The sequence below is a fragment of the Erythrolamprus reginae genome, chromosome 6 (genome assembly GCF_031021105.1).
Source record: "Erythrolamprus reginae isolate rEryReg1 chromosome 6, rEryReg1.hap1, whole genome shotgun sequence".
NCBI classification, from domain to species: domain Eukaryota; kingdom Metazoa; phylum Chordata; class Lepidosauria; order Squamata; family Dipsadidae; genus Erythrolamprus; species Erythrolamprus reginae.
Window position 1 is genome coordinate 10,055,242 of NC_091955.1, and position 26,252 is coordinate 10,081,493.

Here is a 26,252-nt window from a genome sequence, read left to right on the forward strand (position 1 = left end):
CGATGGTTTTCAAATGTCCGCTGAGATCCTTTGGTACTGGGCCCAGCGTGCCAAGGACCACTGGGACCACTTTCACGGGCTTATGCCAGAGTCTTTGCAGCTCGATTTTCAGATCTTCGTATTTCACTAATTTCTCTAGCTGCTTCTCCTCAATTCTGCTGTCTCCTGCGATTGCGATGTCGATGATCCATACTTTCTTTTTCTCCACGATCACAATGTCTGGTGTGTTATGCTTCAGAATTTGGTCAGTCTGAAGTCGGAAGTCCCACAGTAGTTTTGCTTGCTCATTTTCGACCACTTTTTCGGGCTTATGATCCCACCAGTTCTTTGCCACTGGTAAATGGTAGTTCCGGCACAAGTTCCAGTGGATCATCTGTGCCACAGCATTGTGTCTATGCTTGTAGTCAGTCTGTGCGATCTTTTTGCAGCAGCTGAGTATGTGATCGATTGTTTCATCTGTTTCTTTACAGAGTCTGCCCTTTGGATCGTCTGTTGATTGTTCAATTCTGGCTTTGACAGCATTTGTTCTAATGGCCTGTTCTTATGCCGCCAGTATTAGACCTTCTGTCTCCTTTTTGAGTGTTCCACTTGTAAGCCATGACCAGGTCTTTTCCTTATACACTTTGCCTTCAATCTTCTCCAAGAACTGGCCATTCAATGCTTTGTTCCGCCAACTGTCCATACGGCATTGAGTTACAGTTTTTCTGTACTGGTCCTTAGTTTGCTTCACCTTGAGAATATTATTATTATTATTATTATTATTATTATTATTATTATTATTATTTATTAGATTTGTATGCCGCTCCTCTCCGTAGACTCGGTGCGTCTTTTTCTCATCTTTATGTCTCCTGAAACAGTATTTTCAGTTTAACAAGATAGCAAATTATGAATAGAATAGAATTGAATTGAATATGGAACAGAACGGAACAGAGCAGAATAGAAAATGGAGTGGAGTGGAGTGGAATTGGATAGAATAGAATAGAATAGAATTGAATTGAAGAGAAGAGAAAATGGAATGGAATGAAATACCCTGTTTCCCCGAAAATAAGATGTACCCCGAAAGTAAGGCATGTCAGAGGTTATGCAGAATTTGCTAATATAAGGCACCCCCCGAAAATAAGGCGTAGTCAAGTTTACATACGGTACGGTGGAAAAACATACGGTACCATTCAAAGCTGTTCATAGCGGTACCGTAATAATGTGGCGTCCCCTGCTGGCCCCTTCCCTCGCTTTGTACCGTCCAGTACAGCAGACACAGTCTGCTGCTGTCTCACCGCCATTACAGTCTCCACTACAGTGCGTAGACTGTAGTGCCTCTGGTGGTCGGAAGCTGCAATAGCGGGAGTATACTGTTGTACCATATAAGTGCCGTCGTTTGTGTGTGTGGGTGCCATACTGACAGGTACCGTACCGTAATCAGTGTACCGCACTGTACACTTTCTTTGGGTGTGTCAGCTTTTCTGCCTGTGAATTTGTCTTATTTGAGAAACATAGGGCACCCCCTGAAAATAAGACGTAGCACAACTTTTGGAGCAAAAATTAATATAAGTCAGTGTCTTATTTTCGGGGAAACCCGGTATAACAGAATACAATAGAATACAACAAAATAGAAAATATGAATGGAATGGAACAGAACGGAACAGAATAGAAAATGTAGTGGAATAGAATGGAATAGAATAGCTTTATTATTACTTTGAATGCACACTAATTGACATACATTAAAAAAAATTCATTGCATACAGCTCTTAAAGGGCCACCATCTACAATTCTTCACTACATAAACATGACAAGATAAATACACACATACTGTACATACATCATTATGTACTTACCCACATATATTATATGACACAGAGAAACAACACAGTCTAGTTCAGGTGTATATACATACACGCCAAGAAAAACGAATCTTGTCGTTTACCAAACAGGTGGCCTAGAGAACAAAACGTTAAGAATCTGGTAGCTCTGCTCAGTGACGGGCCACCATTCCCGGCGCCACTGGAAACGGAGCTGGGAGGGCGCGCACCTGCGCAGACGTGCAGCACAGGATTCAGGTTCTGTGCCTGCACAGAAGTTGAATCTCGCGCGAGGACATGCGATTTCCACCTGCCACTTACCTGATTTTCCGCAGAAGCAAAAAAGCCGAAAACAACGGAAATCAGGTAAGTTACACACACACACACCCTGCCCTGCCCTGCCGCGAGCACTCCCCCAACCACTGCCTGCTCTGCCCCAACAGTTAGAAAGTTAAGAGGGGCTTCCATCAGCCTCTTCTCTGTGTCTTAATTCTCCCCCACTGTTAGAAAAATCCCCAGTGGATTTATGGGGACAATAATTTCCCCAAGCACGCGCGCGTTGCTGGGGCCGCTTCCCAGCTGGGGAGCGGAGCTGGGGTTTCCCCAAACGCGCGCGCACCGCCCGCCCGCCCCCGCTGTTGCTGGGGCCGCTTCCCAGCTGGGGAGCGGAGCTGGGGTTTCCCCAAACGCGCGCGCACCGCCCGCCCGCCCCCGCTGTTGCTGGGGCCGCTTCCCAGATGGGGAGCGGAGCTGGGGTTTCCCCAAGCGCGCGCGCACCGCCCGCCTGCCCACGCTGTTGTTGGGGCCGCTTCCCAGCTGGGGAGCGGAGCTGGGGTGTCCCCGCGCGTGCCGCCCGCCCGCCCACGCCGTTGCTCGCGCTGCCGCTGGGGTCTTACCGGGGCAAGAGGGGGAAGACCCAGGGAAGCCGCCCAGCTTCCCAGCTGGGGAACTCCACCATCTACGCATGCGTGGCCATAGAAAAAAAGGCACGCATGCGCAGATGGTGGAGTTTACTTCCGGGTTGAAAACTCGCGAAATAGCCCTTTCGCGATGCTCGAGGACGCGAAACTCGAGGGTTCACTGTATATCTATATACACATAGTACAATACATGATGAAGGTTATAGAGGAGATACTCACAGTAAAATATATCTAAGAAAGAGTAGAAAAGAAGGTGTAGTAATAGAACATATCAATGAAAGAATAGAAGAAGAGATATAGGAATAGAAGAAAGGTATAGGAGATATAGGAGAACAATAGGACAGGGGACGGAAGGCACTCTAGTGCACTTGTACTCGCCCCTTACTGACCTCTTAGGAATCTGGATAGGTCAACCGTAGATAATCTAAGGGTAAAGTGTTGGGGGTTTGGGGATGACACTATGGAGTTGTAAGAGTTGTTGACATCCAAGCCCGAAGGGTTTCAAACATTAGAAGGTCTGTTTGCCATCAGCAGCGTTGACAGTAGGAGCCCTGAAACCTGCCGTAATGAAAGATTTCAGCCACTTTTCAACAACTGTTTGAAGGGGTTATCTCATGACATGACAAGTTACTCTTTTTATACTTTTATACAGGAACCTTAGATAAAAATCACTTTCCCTGAGAGGGGCCATGGAGGCATAAATTTGACGAATGAATAAAATAAATAAACAGTTGGCTCTTAGCCAGTGGAAATGCAGGCTCTTTAACTGCAGAAGAAATATCCCTTTTATTATTTAGTGTTGTTCCAAGAATTTAGAACCGCTGGATTGCTGTCAAACTATATTCTCGGGTTCTATGCTGCTAATCCTATTCCAAACAAAATGTAGCATTGAACAGAGGATTTTGACATTTGCAGAAAAAATTAGATTTGATAATTTGTAGTGTAGGGTTGAAATGAGGGCTCCTTGGTACCCTCTGAGCTTGGTTGTTTAATTGCAGGCATAGAAACATAGAAGACTGACGGCAGAAAAAGACCATCTAGTCTGCCCTTATACTATTTCCTGTATTTTATCTTAGGATGGATATATGTTTATCCCAGGCATGTTTAAATTCAGTTACTGTGGATTTATCTACCACGTCTGCTGGAAGTTTGTTCCAAGGATCTACTACTCTTTCAGTCAAATAATATTTTCTCACGTTGCTTTGGATCTTTCCCCCAAGTAACTTCAGATTGTGTCCCCTTGTTCTTGTGTTCACTTTCCTATTAAAAACACTTCCCTCCTGGACCTTATTTAACCCTTTAACATATTTAAATGTTTTGATCATGTCCCCCCTTTTCCTTCTGTCCTCCAGACTATACAGATTGAGTTCATGAAGTCTTTCCTGATACGTTTTATGCTTAAGACCTTCCGCCATTCTTGTAGCCCGTCTTTGGACCCGTTCAATTTTGTCAATATCTTTTTGTAGGTGAGGTCTCCAGAACTGAACACAGTATTCCAAATGTGGTCTCACCAGTGCTCTATATAAGGGGATCACAATCTCCCTCTTCCTGCTTGTTATACCTCTAGCTATGCAGCCAAGCATCCTACTTGCTTTTCCTACTGCCCGACCACACTGCTCACCCATTTTGAAATCACTACCCCTAAATCCTTCTCTTCTGAAGTTTTTGCTAACACAGAACTGCCAATACAATACTCAGATTGAGGATTCCTTTTCCCCTAGTGCATTATTTTACATTTGGAAACATTAAACTGCAGTTTCCATTGCTTTGACCATCTTAAAAGTTCTTCTCAGATACATTTATTTGGATAGTTCTTATTCAGCCATTTTTCAAGCAATTGGGCTATAGATCTTGAAATACAGCATGTTTTATGCTTAAGACCTTCCACCATTCTTGTAGCCCGTCTTTGGACCCGTTCAATTTTGTCAATCTCTTTTTGTAGGTGAGGTCTCCAGAACTGGACGCAGTATTCCAAATGTGGTCCCACCAGTGCTCTATATAAGGGGATCACAATCTACTACTATATAAACTCTATGTGTATGTACACACACGCGCGCATGTATGTATCTTCTAAAATTATACACACACAACCTCATTTACTGCGATAGAAAAAACATACCCAGAGCCCAGAAGGGGAAAAAAAGAAAAAAAATCAAAATTTTTCTACTGGTTCTACATACCTGACCATACCTGTAGGAGCCCATCACTGCTACAGTCCATATATCACTCCCTCAACTCCCTAAGCCAGGGAGGGTCAAACTCAAGGCGCGCGGGCAAGATCTGGTCCACGAAGTTCTCAGATCTGGCCCGCAGGGAAACAGTAAGGGACTGGCCTTCTACTGGTCACATGGCCAGCAAGCCACACCCACAAAATAAGCCACGCCCACAGTGTGGTCGTAAAAATTTTTGCAGCCCTTCACTGCATATGATAACCAGTGTTCCCTCTAATTTTTTTTTTGGGGTGGGCGGAAAAGTATAGTGTCTGAGCGGCAGTCCCTTCGGGACTGGGCGGCACAGAAATAATAAATAAATAAATGAATGAATGAATGAATGAATGAATGAATGAATGAATGAATAAACAAACAAACAAAAAACCCACCCTGTTTTGCCTCAGAGAATTTCAAAATAAAATACTGTACTGTGTGTCTATAACAGTGAGCTCATAATAGGGCAACTCTATCAATATCAAAATGCCACTTAAATAGTTGAGCTAGTTTCAAACTAGATTTTGATTTTCTTTCTCTCTTCCTTACTCCCATTCTTTTTCTTTCTCTTTTCCTTCCTCTCTTTTTTCTATCTGTTTCGCTCTCTTCCTCTCTTCCTCTCTCTCTCCTTCCCTCTCACTCTTTCCCTCTCGGCTTCTGGGCAGGTTTGGAAAACTCTGAGTTGATGATGATTTTTAAGTGAGCGATTGCTCACTGCTCAGCTTAGAGGGAACTATGATGATAACCCAGAGTGATAACCCGGAGAACATAAAATCCACTAACTTCTGAACTCTGTTTTTGCCGTTCCGCTGCTTCTTCTACCGCTAGAGCAATCTTCTCACGATCTTTGCCTCTCTCTGCTTGCCATAATTCTTTCTCTTGGTCATGCAGTTTTTTCATGTTTTCTCTTTCGGCTGTTACCGCAGCTAGGATGGCAGCCTGCAAATCCTCTTTTTCAACCTGCGCGTCAAATAACAAGAGGGAATAATATAATATAATGCTATTATTATTATTATTATTATTATTATTATTATTATTATTATTATTATTATTTATTGGATAATAGTACAAAACATCATGTAAATCCAATATTAGAGATTCCTAGAAAGGCTTCTCCCTGCCTTTTCCAATTACAGTTTTGGAGGCTTAAGTTTGTAAGTGGAAAATGGTTCTCGAGAAGAGGCAAAAAAATCTAGAACACCAGGTTCATATCTAGAAAGGTTCGTGAGTAGCGGTGTTCTTAGGTAGAGGTGCCACTGTAGTTCATTTTTTGAATAGTAAGAACTATATGTCATGGGGATGGTGTTGGGGGCATCAGGATTTGAGAGATGCTTAGGTGCCAAAAGAAGGTTGGGAATGACTGGTTTAGTTCTAATGTGGTTTGACAATAGGTGTCAAGGAGAATAAAAACCCAGCAGAACAATAAAAGATCCCTCTCAAGGAGATCTTCAGGTTCCAGATATTTACTTGGTGCATGACCTATAAAGCCCTTCATGGCATCGTACCAGAATATCTCCGGGACCGTCTTCTGCCGTACAAATCCCAGCGACCAGTTAGGCCCCACAGAGTTGGCCTTCTCCGGGTCCCATCGACTAAACAATGCCGTTTGGCAGGACCCTGGGGAACAGCCTTCTCTGTGGTGGCCCTGACCCTCTGGAAACAACTCCCCCCAGATATCAGAGTTGCCCCCACCCTTAAAACCCACCTCTGTCATCAGGCATGGGGGAACTGAGATGTTCTTTCCCCCTTGGCTTATAAAATGTATGCATGGTATGTCTGTATGTATGATTGGTCTATTAAAGTAGGGTTTTTAAAATTATTTATTTATTTATTAGATTTGTATGCCGCCCCTCTCCGTAGACTCGGGGCGGCTCACAACACAATAAAAACAGTTCTTGACAAATCTAATAATTTACAATTTAAAATTTAAAATAGTTAAAAAACCCATTTTTAAGCAGACATACCTACAAACATACCATACATAAATTATATAGGCCCAGGGGAGATGTCTCAGTTCCCCCATGCCTGACGGCAAATGTGGGTTTTAAGGAGTTTGCAAAAGGCAAGGAGGGTAGGGGCAGTTCTAATTTCTGGGGGGAGCAGGTTCCAGAGAGTCGGGGCCGCCACAGAGAAGGCTCTTCCCCTGGGGCCCGCCAACCGACATTGTTTAATCGACGGGACCCGGGGAAGGCCAACTCTGTGGGACCTAATCGGTCGCTGGGATTCGTGCAAGCAGAAGTGTGGTCTCGGAGATAATCTGGTCCGATGCCATGAAGGGCTTTATAGGTCATAACCAACACTTTGAATTGTGACCGGAAATTGATCGGCAACCAATGCAGACTGCAGAGTGTTGGTGTGACATGGGCGTATTTGGGAAAGCCCATGATAGCTCTCGCAGCTGCATTCTGCACGATCTGAAGTTTCCGAACAGTTTTCAAAGGTAGCCCCATGTAGAGAGCGTTACAGTAGTCGAATTAACTTAAATATTAGATTTTCTTTATATTGTCTTATTATTGTTGTTAGCCACCCCGAGTCTGCAGAGAGGGGCGGCATGCAAATCTAATAACTATCTATCTATCTATCTATCTATCTATCTATCTATCTATCTATCTATCTATCTATCTATCTATCTATCTATCTATCTATCTATCTACCTACCTATCTAAGTAAGTAAGTAAGTAAGTAAGTAAGTAAGTAAGTAAGTAAGTAAGTAAGTAAGTAAGTAAGTAAGTAAATAAATAAATAAATAAATAAATCTTCTCCTTGAAATCAAAAGCAACAACCTCACAAGGAGCTTCAAAAGGTTCTCCTGGGGACAATGTTTGCATGCTAAGATACCTTTGCAGCTGTTGCCAAAGCTTCCTTATTACGTTCCCTTTCGTTCTCCATGCATCTTTCCAACATTTCCTGGAAACAAAAGCACAGTAGAAAGCATTACAAGCCTATAAAAATACCTTCCAAAAGCCCGAGTGTCCACAGAAGCCAGAGGCTTTGTCAGAATGATGAAAAGAGCCTTTGTATCGTCACGCGACCCAACAAACGCAGCCACAAAAGAGGCAGAGGCGGTGTTGCGACACCCATTTCATCACTGGTTCATCCCCTCGTTTCTCTCGCAGATATTTCGCCCTCCAAAGAATTTAAGTTTGCTTTAGCTTGGGTTCCCCCCCCCCCCTAAATCTAAGCCTTCTTAAGACGACACATAGAAACATAGAAACATAGAAGACTGATGGCAGAAAAAGACCCCATGGTCCATCTAGTCTTCCCTTATACTATTTTCTGTATTTTATCTTAGGATGGATATATGTTTATCCCAGGCATGTTTAAATTCAGTTACTCTGGATTTACCAACCATGTCTGCTGGAAGTTTGTTCCAAGCATCTACGACTCTTTCAGTCAAATAATATTTTCTCATGTTGCCTTTGATCTTTCCCCCAACTAACTTCAGATTGTGTCTTCTTGTTCTTGTGTTCACTTTCCTATTAAAAACACTTCCCTCCTGAACCTTATTTAACCATTTGACATATTTAAAGGATTTAGGGGTAATGATTTCTGACAGTCTCAAAATGGGTGAACAGTGCAGTCAGGCGGTAGGGAAAGCAAGTAGGATGCTTGGCTGCATAGCTAGAGGTATAACAAGCAGGAAGAGGGAGATTGTGATCCCCTTATATAGAATGCTGGTGAGACCACGTTTGGAATACTGTGTTCAGTTCTGGAGACCTCACCTACAAAAAGATATTGACAAAATTGAACGGGTCCAAACACGGGCTACAAGAATGGTGGAGGGTCTTAAGCATAAAACGTATCAGGAAAGACTTAATGAACTCGATCTGTATAGTCTGGAGGACAGAAGGAAAAGGGGGGACATGATCGAAACATTTAAATATATTAAAGGGTTAAATAAGGTTCAGGAGGGAAGTGTTTTTAATAGGAAAGTGAACACAAGAACAAGGGGACACAATCTGAAGTTAGTTGGGGGAAAGATCAAAAGCAACATGAGAAAATATTATTTTACTGAAAGAGTAGTAGATCCTTGGAACAAACTTCCAGCAGACATGGTAAATAAATCCACAGTAACTGAATTTAAACATGCCTGGGATAAACATATATCCATCCTAAGATAAAATACAGAAAATAGTATAAGGGCAGACTAGATGGACCATGAGGTCTTTTTCTGCCGTCAGACTTCTATGTTTCTATGTTTCGATCATGTCCCCCCCTTTTCCTTCTGTCCTCCAGACTATACAGATTTAGTTCATGAAGTCTTTCCTGATACGTTTTATGCTTAAGACCTTCCACCATTCTTGTAGCCCGTCTTTGGACCCGTTCAATTTTGTCAATATCTTTTTGTAGGCGAGGTCTCCAGAACTGAACACAGTATTCCAAATGTGGTCTCACCAACGCTCTATATAAGGGGGTCACAATCTCCCTCTTCCTGCTTTTTATACCTCTAGCTATGCAGCCAAGCATCCTACTTGCTTTTCCTACCGCCTGACCACACTGCTCACCCATTTTGAGACTCTCAGAAATCCTTCTCTTCTGAAGTTTTTGCTAACACAGAACTGCCAATGCAATACTCAGATTGAGGATTCCTTTTCCCCAAGTGCATTATTTTACACTCCATTCCTTCCAGATTATGCTATCTGGAAAGACCACAGCTGGCCAACCAGCTGATGGAACACAATTTGGAGTCGGTATCTATGATGCTCAAATCTGCTCACTTCAGCGGAGAGAGATGGAACCATTTGTAATTTAGTGATGAATCAGAGTAGGAAAAATGAAATTTGTTCCTTTCTCTTGACAAGCCAGGACTAGAAAACGTCCCTCCTGTCTAGAAATATTCTAGATTCCATTTCACAATTTTACATGGATGAATAAAACGCCCAGCTGTCCTGCCACAAAATATTATTTAGAGGTCCACAAGAAGTGAGGCCAGGCCACAATAGATATGTTTGCGGTAATGTTTATTAACTTCTTACCCCGATTCTACATTTACGAGGTATTCTGGGGAGGCCCTTTGTCCCTCAAAGGCAGCCTAGACATAATTACTATCAATTAAAGAAGATTTAAGTAAATCATGATTGACAAGGTGAGATTATCCTGCGCGGATGGATATAGAAACTCTGTTTTTAAAAAGAAAACCAAAATGAAGAGGGGGAGGGAAGGAATGAAATATAGAGGTGCAGAAAATAAGTAAGTAAGTAAGTAAGTAAGTTAGTTAGTTAGTTAGTTAGTTAGTTAGTTAGTTTCTTTCTTTCTTTGTTTATTCATTCATTCATTCATTCATTCATTTATTGGATTTGTATGCCGCCCCTCTCCGGAGACTCGGGGCGGCTAACGGCAACAATAAAACAGTGTACAATAGTAATCTAATACTAAAAACGATTAAAAACCCATTAATATAAAAACCAAACATACATACATACACACCATGCATAGAATTGTAAAGGCATAGGGGGAAAGAGGATCTCAATTCCCCCATGCCTGGCGGCAGAGGTGGGTTTTGAGGAGCTTACGAAAGGTAAGGAGGGTGGGGGCAATTCTAATCTCTGTGGGGAGTTGGTTCCAGAGGGCCGGGGCCGCCACAGAGAAGGCTCTTCCCCTGGGTCCCGCCAAGCGACATTGTTTAGTTGATGAGACCCGGAGAAGATCCACTCTGTGGGACCTAACTGGTCGCTGGGATTCGTGCAGCAGAAGGCGGTCCCTGAGATAATCTGGTCTGGTGCCATGAAGGGCTTTATAGGTCATAACCAACACTTTGAATTGTGACCGGAAGCTGATCGGCAACCAGTGCAGACTGCGGAGTGTTGGTGTAACATGGGCATATTTGGGAAAGCCCATGATTGCTCTCGCAGCTGCATTCTGCACGATCTGAAGTTTCCGAACATTTTTCAAAGGTAGCCCCATGTAGAGAGCGTTACAGTTGCACCACATTATCTGCTACAACTGCATCCCAATAGCTGCAGGTCTATTTCTTCTCATGGATTGTGGTGAAGAGCTACGGCCATTTTATGAGCTGTGGACTTCGACTCCCAGAATTCCTAAGCTCGAGAATTCTGGGAATTGAAGTCCACAGGTGATAAAATGGCCCTAGTTTCCAACCTCTGTCTTGATTCCATAGAGACGGGGCGGGCAACAGAGAAGGCCCTCCCTCGCGGCCCAGCCAACCTGCATTGCTTAGTCGACGGGACCCAGAGGAGGCCAACTCTGGATGTTCTTCTTATAGGTCTCTGGGAGGTATGCGGCAAGAGACGGTCCTGAGTCTGGCCCTGAGCCATTTAGGGACAAGTACCTTGAATTCCTGTGATTGTTGCAACAAGGATTCTTTGGTTTTTTCTTCTAAGGTTTTCCGCTCTTCTTCCAACATATCGAGAAGCCTTTGATGCTAAACGAAGGATAGAAATGCAAAAAAAGTTAAATATTTGCATTCAAAGGAATACCATGCTATTTAACATAGCATTTCATAGTATGTATGTATGTGTGTATATATGTATGTATTTATTTATTTATAGAATAGAATAGAATTTTATTGGCCAAGTGTGATTGGACCCACAAGGAATTTGTCTTGGTATATATGCTCTCAGCGTACATAAAAGAAAAAGATACATTTGTCAAGAATCATGTGGTATCTATCTATCTATCTATCTATCTATCTATCTATCTATCTATCTATCTATCTATCTATCTATCTATCATCTATCTATCTATCTTTATCTATCTATCTATCTATCTCTCTATCTATCTCTCTATCTTTATCTATATATCTCTCTATCTCTCTATCTTTCTCTATCTATCTATCATCTATCTATCTATCTATCTTTATCTATCTCTCTCTCTCTCTATCTATCTATCTATCTATATCTCTATCTCTCTCTCTATCTATCTTTCTCTATCTATCTATCTATCTATCTATCTATCTCTCTCTCTCTCTCTCTCTCTCTATCTATCTATCTATCTATCTAATCTCTCTCTCTCTCTATCTATCTTTCTCTATCTATCTCTCTATCTCTCTATCTATCTTTCTCTATCTATCTATCTATCTATCTATCTATCTATCTATCTATCTATCTATCTATCTATCTATCTATCTATAGATAGTTGAAAGGGATCTTGCAGGTCATCAAGCCCAACCCCCTACTCAAGCAGGAAACCCTACACCAACCCAACCAGATAGCATTTCTTTTGAATGTGTCAAGTGTTGGGGCGTTCACAACCTCTGCTGGCAGGCTGTTCCACTGGTTGATCGCTCTCACCGTCAGAAAATAGGATTGTACAGAGAACAATATCGGACCTCTGAAAAGTATACGCATGCATAAGTACTCAGTACTTCATTTGGGACCCTTTTGCAGCAATTACTGCCTCAATACGGCGTGGCATGGATGCTATCAGCCTGTGGCACTGCTGAGATGTTATGGAAGACCAGGATGCTCCAATAGGGGCCTTCAGTTCTTCTGCATTGTTCCGTGTCATGTCTCTCGTCTTCCTCCTGGCAATGCCCCATAGATTCTCCGTGGGGTTCAGGTCAGGTGAGTTTGCTGGCTAATCAAGGGCAGTAATCCCACGGCCATTGAAGTAGGTTTTGGTGCTTTGGGCAGTGTGGGCAGGTGAGAATCAATGTATGATTGCGTAAGAGGGTTGCGCTTTTTCTTAGCTGGTATCTGGAGAAATTGCTAGTGAGCTTACGGGGTGTAAGCGGGGTCTGTTTCTTCAATAATAACCGTCGCTCTGTCTACCATGTCGGGATTAGAAGAACCTTCACCTTATCAAGGTGCTCAGCCCGTGAGGAGTGAGCCAGGACCTTCCGGAGGTGATGGTTATTGAAGTACTGACAGAGCAGGTTCGAATGAACGAATTACTTTTATTAGAAAAGTACAAAAATAAGAAATGTCTAAAGAGACACAAGATGGCACATCTTATAGCTAGAGAAGATGAACCGTAATGGAGAATCTCTTAACTTAGAGACCGCCTTCTTCTTCAAGAAGAGGGGATGTGAGCAAACAGGTTACATCACACAGGAGGAGCTACATTACTAGACATAGTTAACTATCTAACCACTGGATGTTTCTCAATGTCTTTGGAGGCTGGCAATCTCCAGCGCGACAACAGGTCCTACTGTAAAATTTAAGTCACCCTCCCCATAAAGCATGGTCCAAAATCTCCCAGTAGACGGATGCATTGACCCTGGACTTAATGAAGCACAGTGGACGAATACCAGCAGATGAAGTCAACACAAATTGTGGAAACGTTACACTGGACCTCAAGCATCTTGCAGTGTGTGCCTCTCCATTCTTCCCCCGTATTCTGGGTCCTTGGTTTCCAAATGAGATGCAAAAGTTTGCACAGTCTGGCTCTGAATAATCAAGCTATGAATATAGGAGAATGCAGGACAGGACAGGATACGTCAGGCTACATGGATAATTCTGTTATGTTCTGACCGTCAAGCAGGGAGGAAAACTGGGCGAATGGCAAGAAATAAATGTACTGAACTGGGAACTATAATCACAGCACTGGAAATTGGCAGTGGGGTTGGAAGGATGAATGATACAGTTGAAAAAGCCAGGCCAACCCGGGCAAGGCTGGCAAAAATATTTAGCAGTCTGTCTGCTAAATGCTGGAAATGCAATCAGTCTTACTCTCGTGTTTACTTATTTACTTATTGTCATATATGGTGGACTTGCATGAAAGCAAGAAAATATTGCAAGTAAATGCATACCTGGTTGGAAAAGATAATTAAGCAACTTATAGACCTGAAACCAGAAATATACTTGTTAGGCATAATGCCAGAGGGTTATGTAAAGGGACCACGTAAAGGGACCACACCTAAAGTACTACATTCAGTTATAGTCACCATACTACAAAAGAGACATTGATGCTCTAGTGCAGAAGAGAGCAACCAGAATGATAAATGTTCTGTCGGGCTCTCTGGTTGACTCCTCCCAAAAATTCACAGGTACAAATTTCAGACACACACACGGTTGAAAATTCAAAACAATGTTCTTTATAATGAAAATTCACTTAAACCAAGCCCTCTTTTGGTATAGCAAAGAGCACTCGTCTCCAAACAAACTGGCAATTTGTACAAGTCCCTTATCAGTTCTGTGATACTTAGCTTGCAGCTGTGAGGCAATTCACAGTCCTTCTTTCACAAAGTGAAACACATTTTGCCCTGGTTTAGTTTCAAAGTGGAGAAAAATCAGCACACAAAAGGTCAAAGTCAGCAAGGCAGGCACGAAACACAACGATCAGATTATCCTCCACAATGGCCAAACCCACAGGCTGCTATTTATAGCAGCCTCACTAATGACCACAGCCACAGCCAACCACAGGTGGCCTCATTTTCTTTGATAATAATCTTTCAGTTGTTGTTGCCTATGCATCGCTCTCCGCATGCGTGGCTGTATCATTAACTCTTGTTCTGAATCCAAGGAGGAGCGAGATAATTGATCTCCTTCTGAGCTGTCTGCCGCACTCTCCTCCTCCCTGTCACTCATGTCTTCTTGGTCAGAGGAGCCTTCATCAGCAGATTCCACCGGGGGCAAAACAGGCCTGCAGCATGTGGATGTCTCCCCCACATCCACAGTCCTTGGGACAGGAGCTGGGCCAGAGCTAACCACAACAATAAAGGGACTAGAAACTAAAACTTATAAGGAAAGGTTGCAGGAATTGGGTATGGAAAGTCTAGCAAAGATGAGGTCCAGGGGGGACATGATAGCAGTCTTCAAATACTTGAGGGGCTGCCACAGAGAGGAGGGAGTTACATTGTTTTCCAAAGCACCAGACAAGGAGCAACGGTTAGAAGCTATCCAAGGAGAGATTCAACCTGGAAATAAAGAGGAACTTTCTAACTGTGAGAGTGATTGACCAGTGGAACAGGTGGCCTGCAGAGGTGGTGAACGCTCCAAAACTAGTGACCTTCAATGTGCAAGAAGCAACTCTTGCGCCCGGCGTGCATGCCCGACCCCTGTCCATGCACCCGCGCCCGCCTGCCCACATCAGTCGCCTGCCCGGAGGCGTCCCAGCATATAAAGGTAAGTGTGGCCCTTCACTGGGAAGGATACTGCAAAATCCCCATTTCCACCCCACTCCAGGGGAAGGATACTGCAAAATAGATGGGAGCAGGGCCAGTCACAGCTGGTATTTACCAATTGTCTGAACTACTCACAATTTCCACTACCGGTTATCGGTCTTGTTTATCATAAGCTGCCCTGAGTCATTTGGGAATGGGCGGCATAGAAGGAAGAAAGGAAGGGAGGGAGGGAGGAAGGAAGGAAGAGGGAGGGAGGGAGAAAGAAAGAAAGAGGGAGGGAGAGAGAGAGAAAGAAAGAAAGAAAGAAAGAAAGAAATAAAGAAAGAGGGAGGGAGAGAGAGAGAAAGAAAGAGACAGAGGGGGGAGAGAGAGGGAGAGAGAGAGAAAGAAAGAAAGGAAGGAAGGAAGGCAGGAAAGAAAGAAAAAAGAAAGGAAGAAAGGAAGGAAAGAAAGAAAGAGAGAGGGGGAGAGAGAGAGAGAAAGAAAGAAACAGGAAGAGGGGAGGGGAGAGCAGAGGGGAAGGCAGGGGAGAGGGGAGGAGTGGGGAAGAGAGGGGAGAGGAGAGGAGAAAGGGGAAAGGAGAGGAGGGGAGGGGAGGAGAGCAAAAGAAAGAGGGGAGGGGAGAGCAGAGGGGGAGGCAAGGGAGAAGAGAGGAGGAAGAGGGAAGAAGAGAGGAGAGGAGGGGAGGGGAGAAAAAGGAAGGGGAGGGGATGGCAGGGGAGAGGGGAGGAGAACGGAAAAGAGGGGAGAAGAGAGGAGAAAGGGGAAAGGAGAGGAGGGGAGGGGAGGAGAGCAAAAGAAAGAGGGGAGGGGAGAAGAGAGGAGGAAGAGGGAAGAAGAGAGGAGAGGAGGGGAGGGGAGGGGAGAAAAAGGAAGGGGAGGGGATGGCAGGGGAGAGGGGAGGAGAAGGGAAAAGAGGGGAGAAGAGAGGAGAAAGGGGAAAGGAGAGGAGGGGAGGGGAGGAGAGCAAAAGAAAGAGGGGAGGGGAGAGCAGAGGGGGAGGCAAGGGAGAAGAGAGGAGGAAGAGGGAAGAAGAGAGGAGAGGAGGGGAGGGGAGAAAAAGGAAGGGGAGGGGATGGCAGGGGAGAGGGGAGGAGAAGGGAAAAGAGGGGAGAAGAGAGGAGAAAGGGGAAAGGAGAGGAGGGGAGGGGAGGGGAGCAAAAGAAAGAGGGGAGGGGAGAGCAGAGGGGGAGGCAAGGGAGAAGAGAGGAGGAAGAGGGAAGAAGAGAGGAGAGGAGGGGAGGGGAGAAAAAGGAAGGGGAGGGGATGGCAGGGGAGAGGGGAGGAGAAGGGAAAAGAGGGGAGAAGAGAGGAGAAAGGGGAAAGGAGAGGAGAGGAGGGGAGGAGGGCAAAAGAAAGAGGGGAGGGGAGGGGAGAGGGGGAGGCAGGGGAGAAGAGAGGAGGAAGAGGGGAGAAGAGAGGAGAGGAGGGGAGGAGAGCAAAAGAAAGAGGGGAGGGGAGAGGGGGAGGCAGGGGAGAAGAGAGGAGAGGAGGGGAGGGGAGAAAAAGGAAGGGGAGAGGATGGCAGGGGAGAGCAAAGGAGTGGGGAAGAGAGGGGAGAGGAGAGGAGAAGAGGGGAGGGGAGGAGATAACCTTTATTATCCTTGTTTTTAAACTGTGAGCAGCAGTAAAACAACAGTCACCAATGGATATGGAACTTCCTACAGTTATGCTGGACAATGCAGGAGGTCTTAGCTCAAGAAGGAAGGATATGAAGATGAAACATCTTTTGCCTATGGGAAAGAAAAGAAACCCCCACTGCAAAAAGAAACCCAAAACAAAAGTTCAGTCGCAGGTTACTTTTCCCCTGCTAGCTGTTTCGAGCAACTGCTCCAGATGAAAATGTTTGATGTAGAGTCAAAGATAAATACAGCCCTGTGGTTTCCCTTGATTCTCGTTTTTTTTTTTAAAGAAAAGAAAAGAAAGAAAAATCTATTTCCTGGAATGTGAGTCAAAGAAAATAATGTAAATAGATTGAATCATGTGTTCACAAGGCAGGTACATTTTTTTCAAAATGAAGTCTGCGCTTGAGGAATCATCACAACGCACACCAAAGAGACCCTGTTGTGAAGTCACACACAGGTTACTCAGACCTAATCCAGCAATCTATGTTTATAAGCACTAAGTTCCAAATAGACACCAGAAATGAAAAGAAAGCACTAGGGTTAACAGGATAGCAGCATTCCAGGATTTTTAAGGGGGCTACCACAAAGAAGACCAGGGGGCAGGACAAGAATTAATGGATGGGAAGTTGTTGTGGTTGGCTCTGGCTCAGCTCCTGCCCCAAGGAATGTGGAGGTGGATGCAGGGGAAACATCAACATGTCATAGGCCTGTTTTATTGCCGACAGAGTCCGGTAGTGAAGTTTCCTCGGAAAAAGAAGAAGGTGGGGTGACTTGGAAGAGGGGGGGCCAGGAAGCCAATCTCCATTATCTTCCAGCTGTACATCTCCACCCCATGTCCAGTCAAGCAGTGGCGAGGGGGGGCGTTTGCCCAGGGAGTTGGTTCCAGAGGACCAGGGCCACCACAGAGAAGGCTGTTCCCCTGGGTCCCACCAAATGACATTGCTTAGTTGACGGGACCTGGAGAAGGCCCACTCTGTGGGACCTAACTGGTCGCTGGGATTCGTGCAGCAGAAGGCGGTCCCGGAGATAATCTGGTCCGGTGCCATGAAGGGCTTTATAGGTCATAACCAACACTTTGAATTGTGACCGGAAACTGATCAGCAACCAATGCAGACTGCGGAGTGTTGGTGAGACATGGGCATATTTGGGGAAGCCCATGATTGCTCTCGCAGCTGCATTCTGCACGATCTGAAGTTTCCGAACACTTTTCAAAGGTAGCCCCATGTAGAGAGCATTACAGTAGTCGAGCCTCGAGGTGATGAGGGCATGAGTGACTGTGAGCAGTGACTCCCGGTCCAGATAGGGCCGCAACTGGTGCACCAGGCGAACCTGGGCAAACGCCCCCCTCGCCACAGCTGAAAGATGTTTCTCTAATGTGAGCTGTGGATCGAGGAGGACGCCCAAGTTGCGGACCCTCTCTGAGGGGTTCAATGATTCCCCCCCCCCCGGGGTGATGGACGGACAGATAGAATTGTCCTTGGGAGGCAAAACCCACAGCCACTCCGTCTTATCAGGGTTGAGTTTGAGTCTGTTGACACCCATCCAGACCCCAACAGCCTCCAGGCACCGGCACATCACTTCCACTGCTTCACTGACTGGACAAGGGGTGGAGATGTATAGCTGGGTATCATCTGCATATTGATGATACCTCACTCCATGCCCTTGGATGATCTCACCCAGCGGTTTCATGTAGATATTAAATAGCAGGGCGGAGAGGACCAACCCCTGAGGTACCCCACAAGGGAGCAACCTAGAAGTCGACCTCTGACCCCCCACTAACACCGACTGCGACCGATGTTAAATATTATATCTTTGTATACCACCAATATGTATTTGACAAATCAAACAAACAAATAAAATAAACTTGCTTTCAGACATTGTGGGTGCTTCATCACTAGGGTTTTTTAAGAAGAGTCTGGACAGTCACTTGTCTGAAATAGTATAGATCTCCTGTTTGAGCAAGGGGCTAGACTAGAAGACCTCCAAAGTCTCTCCCAGCTCTATTCTGATTAACTTACTATTCTCTTCAAAAATCGTGACTTCACTGCAAAGAATCATGCCAGGGACTGTTTTTAAAATGGACTTTTTTTAGCTATATTAAATACGATTTCAGATCCCTGCCTTAATGTCATTGGTATAATTCATGTGTTTTTTAAATTTATTTATGCTTTATTACTTTTAAAATAGGAACAGAAAAGGGCGGGGGAGAAAACCCAGATACATAATCAAAAACAGACTAACAAAGTGCTTATCCATAAGTGAAAAAATATAACAGAAAAAAAAAATTAAAAATAGAGTTTAATATGTTGTAACACTACTAAAGATTTATGGTTTGTATAATTATCTACTGCAAACCTCACGCAGAAATTCTGTGTGCAGATAAATAAAGCACTTGTATAGCTATTATAATTAGCTAATTCAAACATTATGCACATGTACTGTTTCTATGCCTGTGTATAAATAATACCCTTGTATAACTAGCATAATTATCTAATGCAAACATTATGCAGATGTACTGTATATATAAATGTGCATAAATAATACTTGCACAAATAGAGGAAAATGAAATGAAAGAAATAGTAGAATATATATACAGGATTAAGAATACAAGAGTTTAATATGTTTGTGAGTGACATAGGGGAAGGTTGGTAGGGAAGGTTTGCCTATTTGCCGATGACTCTAAAGTGTGCAATAGGGTTGATATTCCTGGAGGCGTCTGTAATATGGTAAATGATTTAGCTTTACTAGATAATGGTCAAAGCAATGGAAACTGCAGTTTAATGTTTCCAAATGTAAAATAATGCACTTGGGGAAAAGGAATCCTCAATCTGAGTATTGTATTGGCAGTTCTGTGTTAGCAAATATTTCAAAAGAAAAGGATTTAGGGGTAGTGATTTCTGACAGTCTCAAAATGGGTGAACAGTGCAGTCAGGCGGTAGGGAAAGCAAGTAGGATGCTTGGCTGCATAGCTAGAGGTATAACAAGCAGGAAGAGGGAGATTATGATCCCGCTATATAGAATGCTGGTGAGACCACATTTGGAATACTGTGTTCAGTTCTGGAGACCTCACCTACAAAAAGATATTGACAAAATTGAACGGGTCCAAAGACGGGCTACAAGAATGGTGGAAGGCCTTAAGCATAAAACGTATCAGGAAAGACTTAATGAACTCAATCTGTATAGTCTGGAGGACAGAAGGAAAAGGGGGGACATGATCGAAACATTTAAATATATTAAAGGGTTAAATAAGGTCCAGGAGGAAAGTGTTTTTAATAGGAAAGTATACACAAGAACAAGGGGACACAATCTGAAGTTAGTTGGGGGAAAGATCAAGAGCAACATGAGAAAATATTATTTTACTGAAAGAGTAGTAGATCCTTGGAACAAACTTCCAGCAGACGTGGTAGATAAATCCACAGTAACTGAATTTAAACATGCCTGGGATAAACATATATCCATCCTAAGATAAAATACAGAAAATAGTATAAGGGCAGACTAGATGGGCCATGAGGTCTTTTTCTGCCGTCAGACTTCTATGTTTCTATGTTTCTAAGAGTTAAAGAGATGAGAAGAAAATTTTTACATAAATGGTATTATACACCAGCACAACTTGCACACTTCCAGGGGAAAGGGAAAGGTAATTGTTGGCATGGTTGCCAAAGGAAAGGAATTTTCATGCATATGTTCTGAGAGTGTGCTGAAGTTCAGAAATTTTGGGAGGGAGTGCAGAATGAAATAAATAAAATGCTAAACATTAATTGGATAATTACAAAAGAAATAGCAATATTAATTAAACAAAGAGAACGAAGAGATTTTAAAGAAATAAAAACTGCAGCATTGGAAAGCGCTCAAGCGGTAGTGGCATTGGGTTGGAAAGAGTCTATAAAATGGACATTACAGAACTGGTACTGGTACATGGTTGATCACATTCATTTTGAAATCATGGAAATAAGATTAAACAAGTTTGATGAAAATAAACTGGAGAAGCGGATGGTACGATGGAATAACATGAAAGATTATACGTTGAGTAGAATTTGTGACGGAAATGTGAAAAATAAACTCCAATCACTCTTTGAATAGTAAATAAATGCAAATTAGAGCTAAGGGGGGAGGGAGAACATAATCTAGTAAATATTTGAACCCCGCGCAATTGGTGGTGATGGGCACATGCACTGTGCACTGTTTTATGTTTGTTTTATGTAACCTTATGTGCAAAACCAATAAAATATATTTTTTAAAAATAATAATAATACTTGCACAACTATTATGCTTTTAAAAAAAAATCTTTTGTAATTTGTGTAAATGAGTCCTGTATTTCACTGTACTTATCCCTATAAATTCTACATCTACAGGCAATCTGCTTATAAGTAGCACATGTAATCTGGTCTTCAGTCCGTTGATGTTGATCTAATGCAGTGGTACCTAAATTTGGCAACTTTAAGGCTTCGCTGGCTGGAGAATTCTGGGAGTTGACGTCCAAAAGTCTTAAAGTTGCCAGGTTTGAAGAGCTCTGGTCTAATACATATGCAATTGTCATCATTAGAAGTTTAGCTCCAGAGTCATGATGAGCCTGGGTCCTTGGGAGGTATGGTGGTACCTCTACTTATGACGTTAATTCGTTCCATGACCAGGTACTTAAGTAGAAAAGTTTGTAAGAAGAAGCAATTTTTTCCCATAGGAATCAATGTAAAAGCAAATAATGTGTGCGATTGGGGAAACCACAGGGATAGTGGGGGCCCTGTTTCCTCCCAGGAGATTCCTAGAGAGGCCCCACGGAGGCTTCTTCCACCTTTTCCAACCCTGTTTCCTCCCAGGAGATTCCTAGAGAGGCCAGGCTCCAAGGAGGCGTCTCCCCACCTTTTCCAGCCCTGTTTCCTCCCAGGAGATTCCTAGAAAGGTCCCACGGAGGCTTCTCCCCACCTTTTCCAGGCCTGTTTCCTCCGAGGAGATTCCTAGAGAGGTCCCACAGAGGCTTCTCCCTGCCTTTTCTGGCCCTGTTTCCTCCCAGGAGATTCCTAGAGAGGCCAGGCCCCACAGAGGCTTCTCCCCGCCTTTTCCAGCCCTGTTTCCTCCCAGGAGATTCCTAGAGAGGCCAGGCCCCGTGGAGGCTTCTCCCCGCCTTTTCCAGTCCTATTTCCTCCCAGGAGATTCCTAGAGGGGCCCCACAGAGGCTTCTCCTCGCCTTTTCTGGCCTTGTTTCCTCCCAGGAGATTCCTAGAGAGGCTTCTTCCCACCTATTCCGGCCCTGTTTCCTCCCAGGAGATTGCTAGAGAGACCCCACAGAGGATTCTCCCCACCTTTTCTGGCCCTGTTTCCTCCCAGGAGATTGCTAGAGAGACCCCACAGAGGATTCTCCCCGCCTTTTCTGGCCCTGTTTCCTCCCAGGAGATTGCTAGAGAGGCCCCACAGAGGATTCTCCCCGCCTTTTCCGGCCCTGTTTCCTCCCAGGAGATTCCTAGAGAGGCCCCACAGAGGATTCTCCCCGCCTTTTCCAGCCCTGTTTTCTCCCAGAAGATTCCTAGAGAGGCCCCACGGAGGATTCTCCCTGCCTTTTCCAGTTACAGTTTCGGAGGCTCAGATTTGTAAGTGGAAAATGGTTCTTGAGAAGGGGCAAAAAAATCTTGAACACCCGGTTCTTATCTAGAAAAGTTCGCAAGTAGAGGCGTTTGTAGGTAGAGGTACCACTGTATAGACCTTCAGTACTGCATTCTAACCACTGCACTACCGCGGCAATTTAAAACAAATTAAAACAAAAAGGTAAAATGGTAAGCAAAGAAGTTAGCCACACCAACGTATTACAGGCGGCCCTTGACTTAAGACTACAACTGAGCCCCAAATTTCTGTTGTTAAGCAGAAACAACATTCTGCTGTTAAGCAGGACATTGGTTAAGTGGACTTTGCCCCAGTTTACGAGTTTTCTCACCACACTTGTTAAATGAATCGTTGCAGTTGTTGAGTTAACAACCCGGTTGTTAAGTGAATCTGACTTTCCCCAATGACTCTGCTTGTTGGAAGGTCACAAAAAGGAGATCACATTGCAACCATCATGATGAGTTTTTGATAATTTTTAATGTTAGATTTATTACATTGTATATTGTTATTATTATTGTTGTGAGCCGCCCCGAGTCTTCGGAGAGGGGCGGCATACAAATCTAATTAATAATAATAATAATAACAACAACAACAACAACAACAACAACAACAACTATTATTATTATTATTATTATTATTATTATTATTATTATTATTATTATTATTATTATTATTATTATTATGTCAGAACAACACAGCAAACGAGATCACTATGCTAGATTTCGTATTTCATCACCAGTCGGGCGCTTCCCAAGCACCTAGGACTGCGTGATGTAGCGGCGAATTATGTTTGCCGATCCCAGTAAAGCGGCCTTTTGCAATTGACAGATGGAGGTTTTGTCAATTCTGATGGTTTTCAAATGTCCGCTGAGATCCTTTGGTACTGCGCCCAGCGTGCCAAGTACCACTGGGATCACTTTCACTGGCTTATGCCAGAGTCGTTGCAGCTCGATTTTTAGATCTTCGTATTTCACTAATTTCTCTAGCTGCTTCTCCTCAATTCTGCTGTCCCCTGGGATTGCGATGTCGATGATCCATACTTTCTTTTTCTCCACGATCACAATGTCTGGTGTGTTATGCTTCAGAATTCGGTCAGTCTGAAGTCGGAAGTCCCACAGTAGTTTTGCTTGCTCATTTTCGACCACTTTTTTGGGCTTATGATCCCACCAGTTCTTTGCCACTGGTAAATGGTAGTTCCGGCACAGGTTCCAGTGGATCATCTGTGCCACAGCATCATGTCTATGCTTGTAGTCAGTCTGTGCGATCTTTTTGCAGCAGCTGAGTATGTGATCGATTGTTTCATCTGTTTCTTTACAGAGTCTGCACTTTGGATCGTCTGTTGATTGTTCAATTCTGGCTTTGGCAGCATTTGTTCTAATGGCCTGTTCTTGTGCCGCCAGTGTTAGTCCTTCTGTCTCCTTTTTGAGTGTTCCACTTGTAAGCCATGACCAAGTGGCTTACAAGTATTATTATTATTATTATTATTATTATTATTATTATTATTATTATTATTATCATGGCATCAGACCAGAATATCTCCGAGACCGCCTTCTGCTGCACGAATCCCAGCGACCGATTAGGTCCCACAGAGTTGGCCTTCTCCGGGTCCCGTCAACTAAACCATGTTGGTTGGCGGGCCCCAGGGGAAGAGCCTTCTCTGTGGCAGCCCCGACTCTCTGGAACCAGCTCCCCCAGAGATTAGAACTGCCCCTACCCTCCTTGCCTTTCGTAAACTCCTTAAAACCCACCTTTGTCGTCAGGCATGGGGGCACTGAGATATCTCCCCTGGGCCTATATAATTTATGTATGGTATGCTTGTAAGTATGTCTGCTTAAAAATGGGTTTTTTTAACTATTTTAAATTTTAAATTGTAAATTATTAGATTTGTCAGGAACTGTTTTTATTGTGTTGTGAGCCACCCCGAGTCTACGGAGAGGGGCGGCATACAAATCTAATAAATAAGTAAATAAGTAAGTAAGTAAATAAGTAAGTAAGTAAGTAAGTAAGTAAGTAAGTAAGTAAGTAAGTAAATAAATAATTTAAATCTGAGTCAGTTGTCAAGCTGCCGCACGAATCCCAGCGACCGATTAGGTCCCACAGAGTGGGCCTTCTCTGGGTCCCGTCAACTAAACAATGTCGGTTGGCGGGCCCCAGGGGAAGAGCCTTCTCTGTGGCGGCACCGGCCCTCTGGAACCAACTCCCCCCGGAGATTAGGACTGCCCCTACTCTTCCTGCCTTCCGAAAACTCCTTAAAACCCACCTTTGCCGTCAGGCATGGGGGAACTGAAACATCTTCCCCTGGGCATGTTTAATTTATATATGGCATGCCTGAGTGTATGTCTGTTAGTATATGGGGTCTTTTTTAAATCGTTAAATATTTTAAATCTGTTTAGATTATTTATGATTTGTTTCCACGTGTTGTGAGCCGCCCCGAGTCTTCGGAGAGGGGCGGCATACAAATCTAAGTAATAAATAAATAATAATAAATAAACTGGTTGTAATTTTTTCAGCGCCGTTGTAACCTCAAAATGAACCATGTTTCGGTTGCTCTCTCCCAAGCAAAGAAAAAGAAATGTTCTCAATAGCTTAAAAATGTCTGGGTATTATGTATGTATTTGATGGGAATTAATTAACTCCACGGGAGATACTATTTCAGATTCAAGAAATCAATGCCTTCCAGATGCCTTAGAAGTCTAAATTTATATCCCTCTATGTGTGGTGTGTTTTTTTGCAATCAATTACTGCTAAACAAATGTTGAAAAAGGCAAGGACTGCCCCATTAAACAATTTCCCTCCTACACTGATGTCTTTAAGAGCATGGATGCTGGCATTTTCAACAAACGAGACAAGATTATGGCTGGTTTTATGGGTCTTTTCTTCCATTCTATTTTTAAAGGATTTTTTTAAAAAAAACAAAATGTTGTACCAAAAAGACACAACAACTCCTAGTAAGATTTACTGGTCGAGAATGTTCTTCAATAAAAATTCCTTGAGGATTTAAAGGGGGCAGAAGAATGCAATCCCATTTTTAGAATTACTGCATTTTCTATTCCTAAATTTCCTTCTGGGGTTGCTGGTGTGAGATCACAGTTCCGCCCTGAGTCACAATCAATTAATTATCTCCACTCAGACTTGTAAACCGTAATTAATTTTCTGAGTGTCTGCACTCCCGCCGTTGCTATTTATCACCCAGTTAATTAAATTTAATTCAATCTCACATCCATACCAGCTCTGGGCAAGTCATATTATGATTCTGTAGACTTCAACCCTGAATCCATTTTTGTGAACCAACTGGTTGATGATAAATCCAGGAGACAGCGAGGTCTGATCTCTTCCTTTCAGCCACAACAATTTGCCTTTTGAAGACAACTTCAAACATATATCCTTGGAAGAAGCCGATTATCTAGGTCCCCAGCAGTCGGGTTTCAGGGCCGGTTACAGCACGGAAACCGCTTTGGTCGCGTTGATGGATGATCTCTGGCGGGCCCGGGACAGGGGTTTATCCTCTGTCCTGGTGCTCCTTGACCTCTCAGCGGCTTTCGATACCATCGACCATGGTATCCTTCTGCACCGGCTGGAGGGGTTGGGAGTGGGAGGCACTGTCCTTCAGTGGTTCTCCTCCTACCTCTCTGGCCGGTCGCAGTCGGTGTTAGTGGGGGGTCAGAGGTCGACTCCTAGGTTTCTCCCTTGTGGGGTGCCTCAGGGGTCGGTCCTCTCCCCCCTGCTATTCAACATCTACATGAAACCGCTGGGCGAGATCATCCAAGGACATGGGGTGAGGTATCATCAATATGCGGATGATACCCAGCTTTACATCTCCACCCCATGCCCAGTCAACGAAGCGGCGGAAGTGATGTGCCGGTGCCTGGAGGCTGTTGGGGCCTGGATGGGTGTCAACAGACTCAAGCTCAACCCGGATAAGACGGAGTGGCTGTGGGTTCTGCCTCCCAAGGACAATTCCATCTGTCCGTCCATCACCCTGGGGGGGGGGAGTCATTGACCCCCTCAGAGAGGGTCCGCAACTTGGGCGTCCTCCTCGATCCACAGCTCACATTAGAACAACATCTTTCAGCTGTGGCGAGGGGGGCGTT

At 44.0% G+C, this 26,252-nt stretch overlaps 1 protein-coding gene across 1 annotated transcript in view; it reads right to left on the minus strand.

The window, feature by feature from the left end:
- The window catches only part of CCDC91 (coiled-coil domain containing 91), a 168,151-nt gene that overhangs the window by 36,405 nt on the left and 105,494 nt on the right, over nt 1-26,252 (minus strand). The window contains exons 9-11 of the mRNA XM_070755232.1: nt 11,210-11,302; nt 7,759-7,827; nt 5,704-5,880 (exon numbers count right to left, since the gene is read on the minus strand). Of these exons, the coding sequence (XP_070611333.1) occupies nt 5,704-5,880; nt 7,759-7,827; nt 11,210-11,302 (339 nt within the window). The remainder of the gene's footprint in view (nt 1-5,703; nt 5,881-7,758; nt 7,828-11,209; nt 11,303-26,252) is intronic.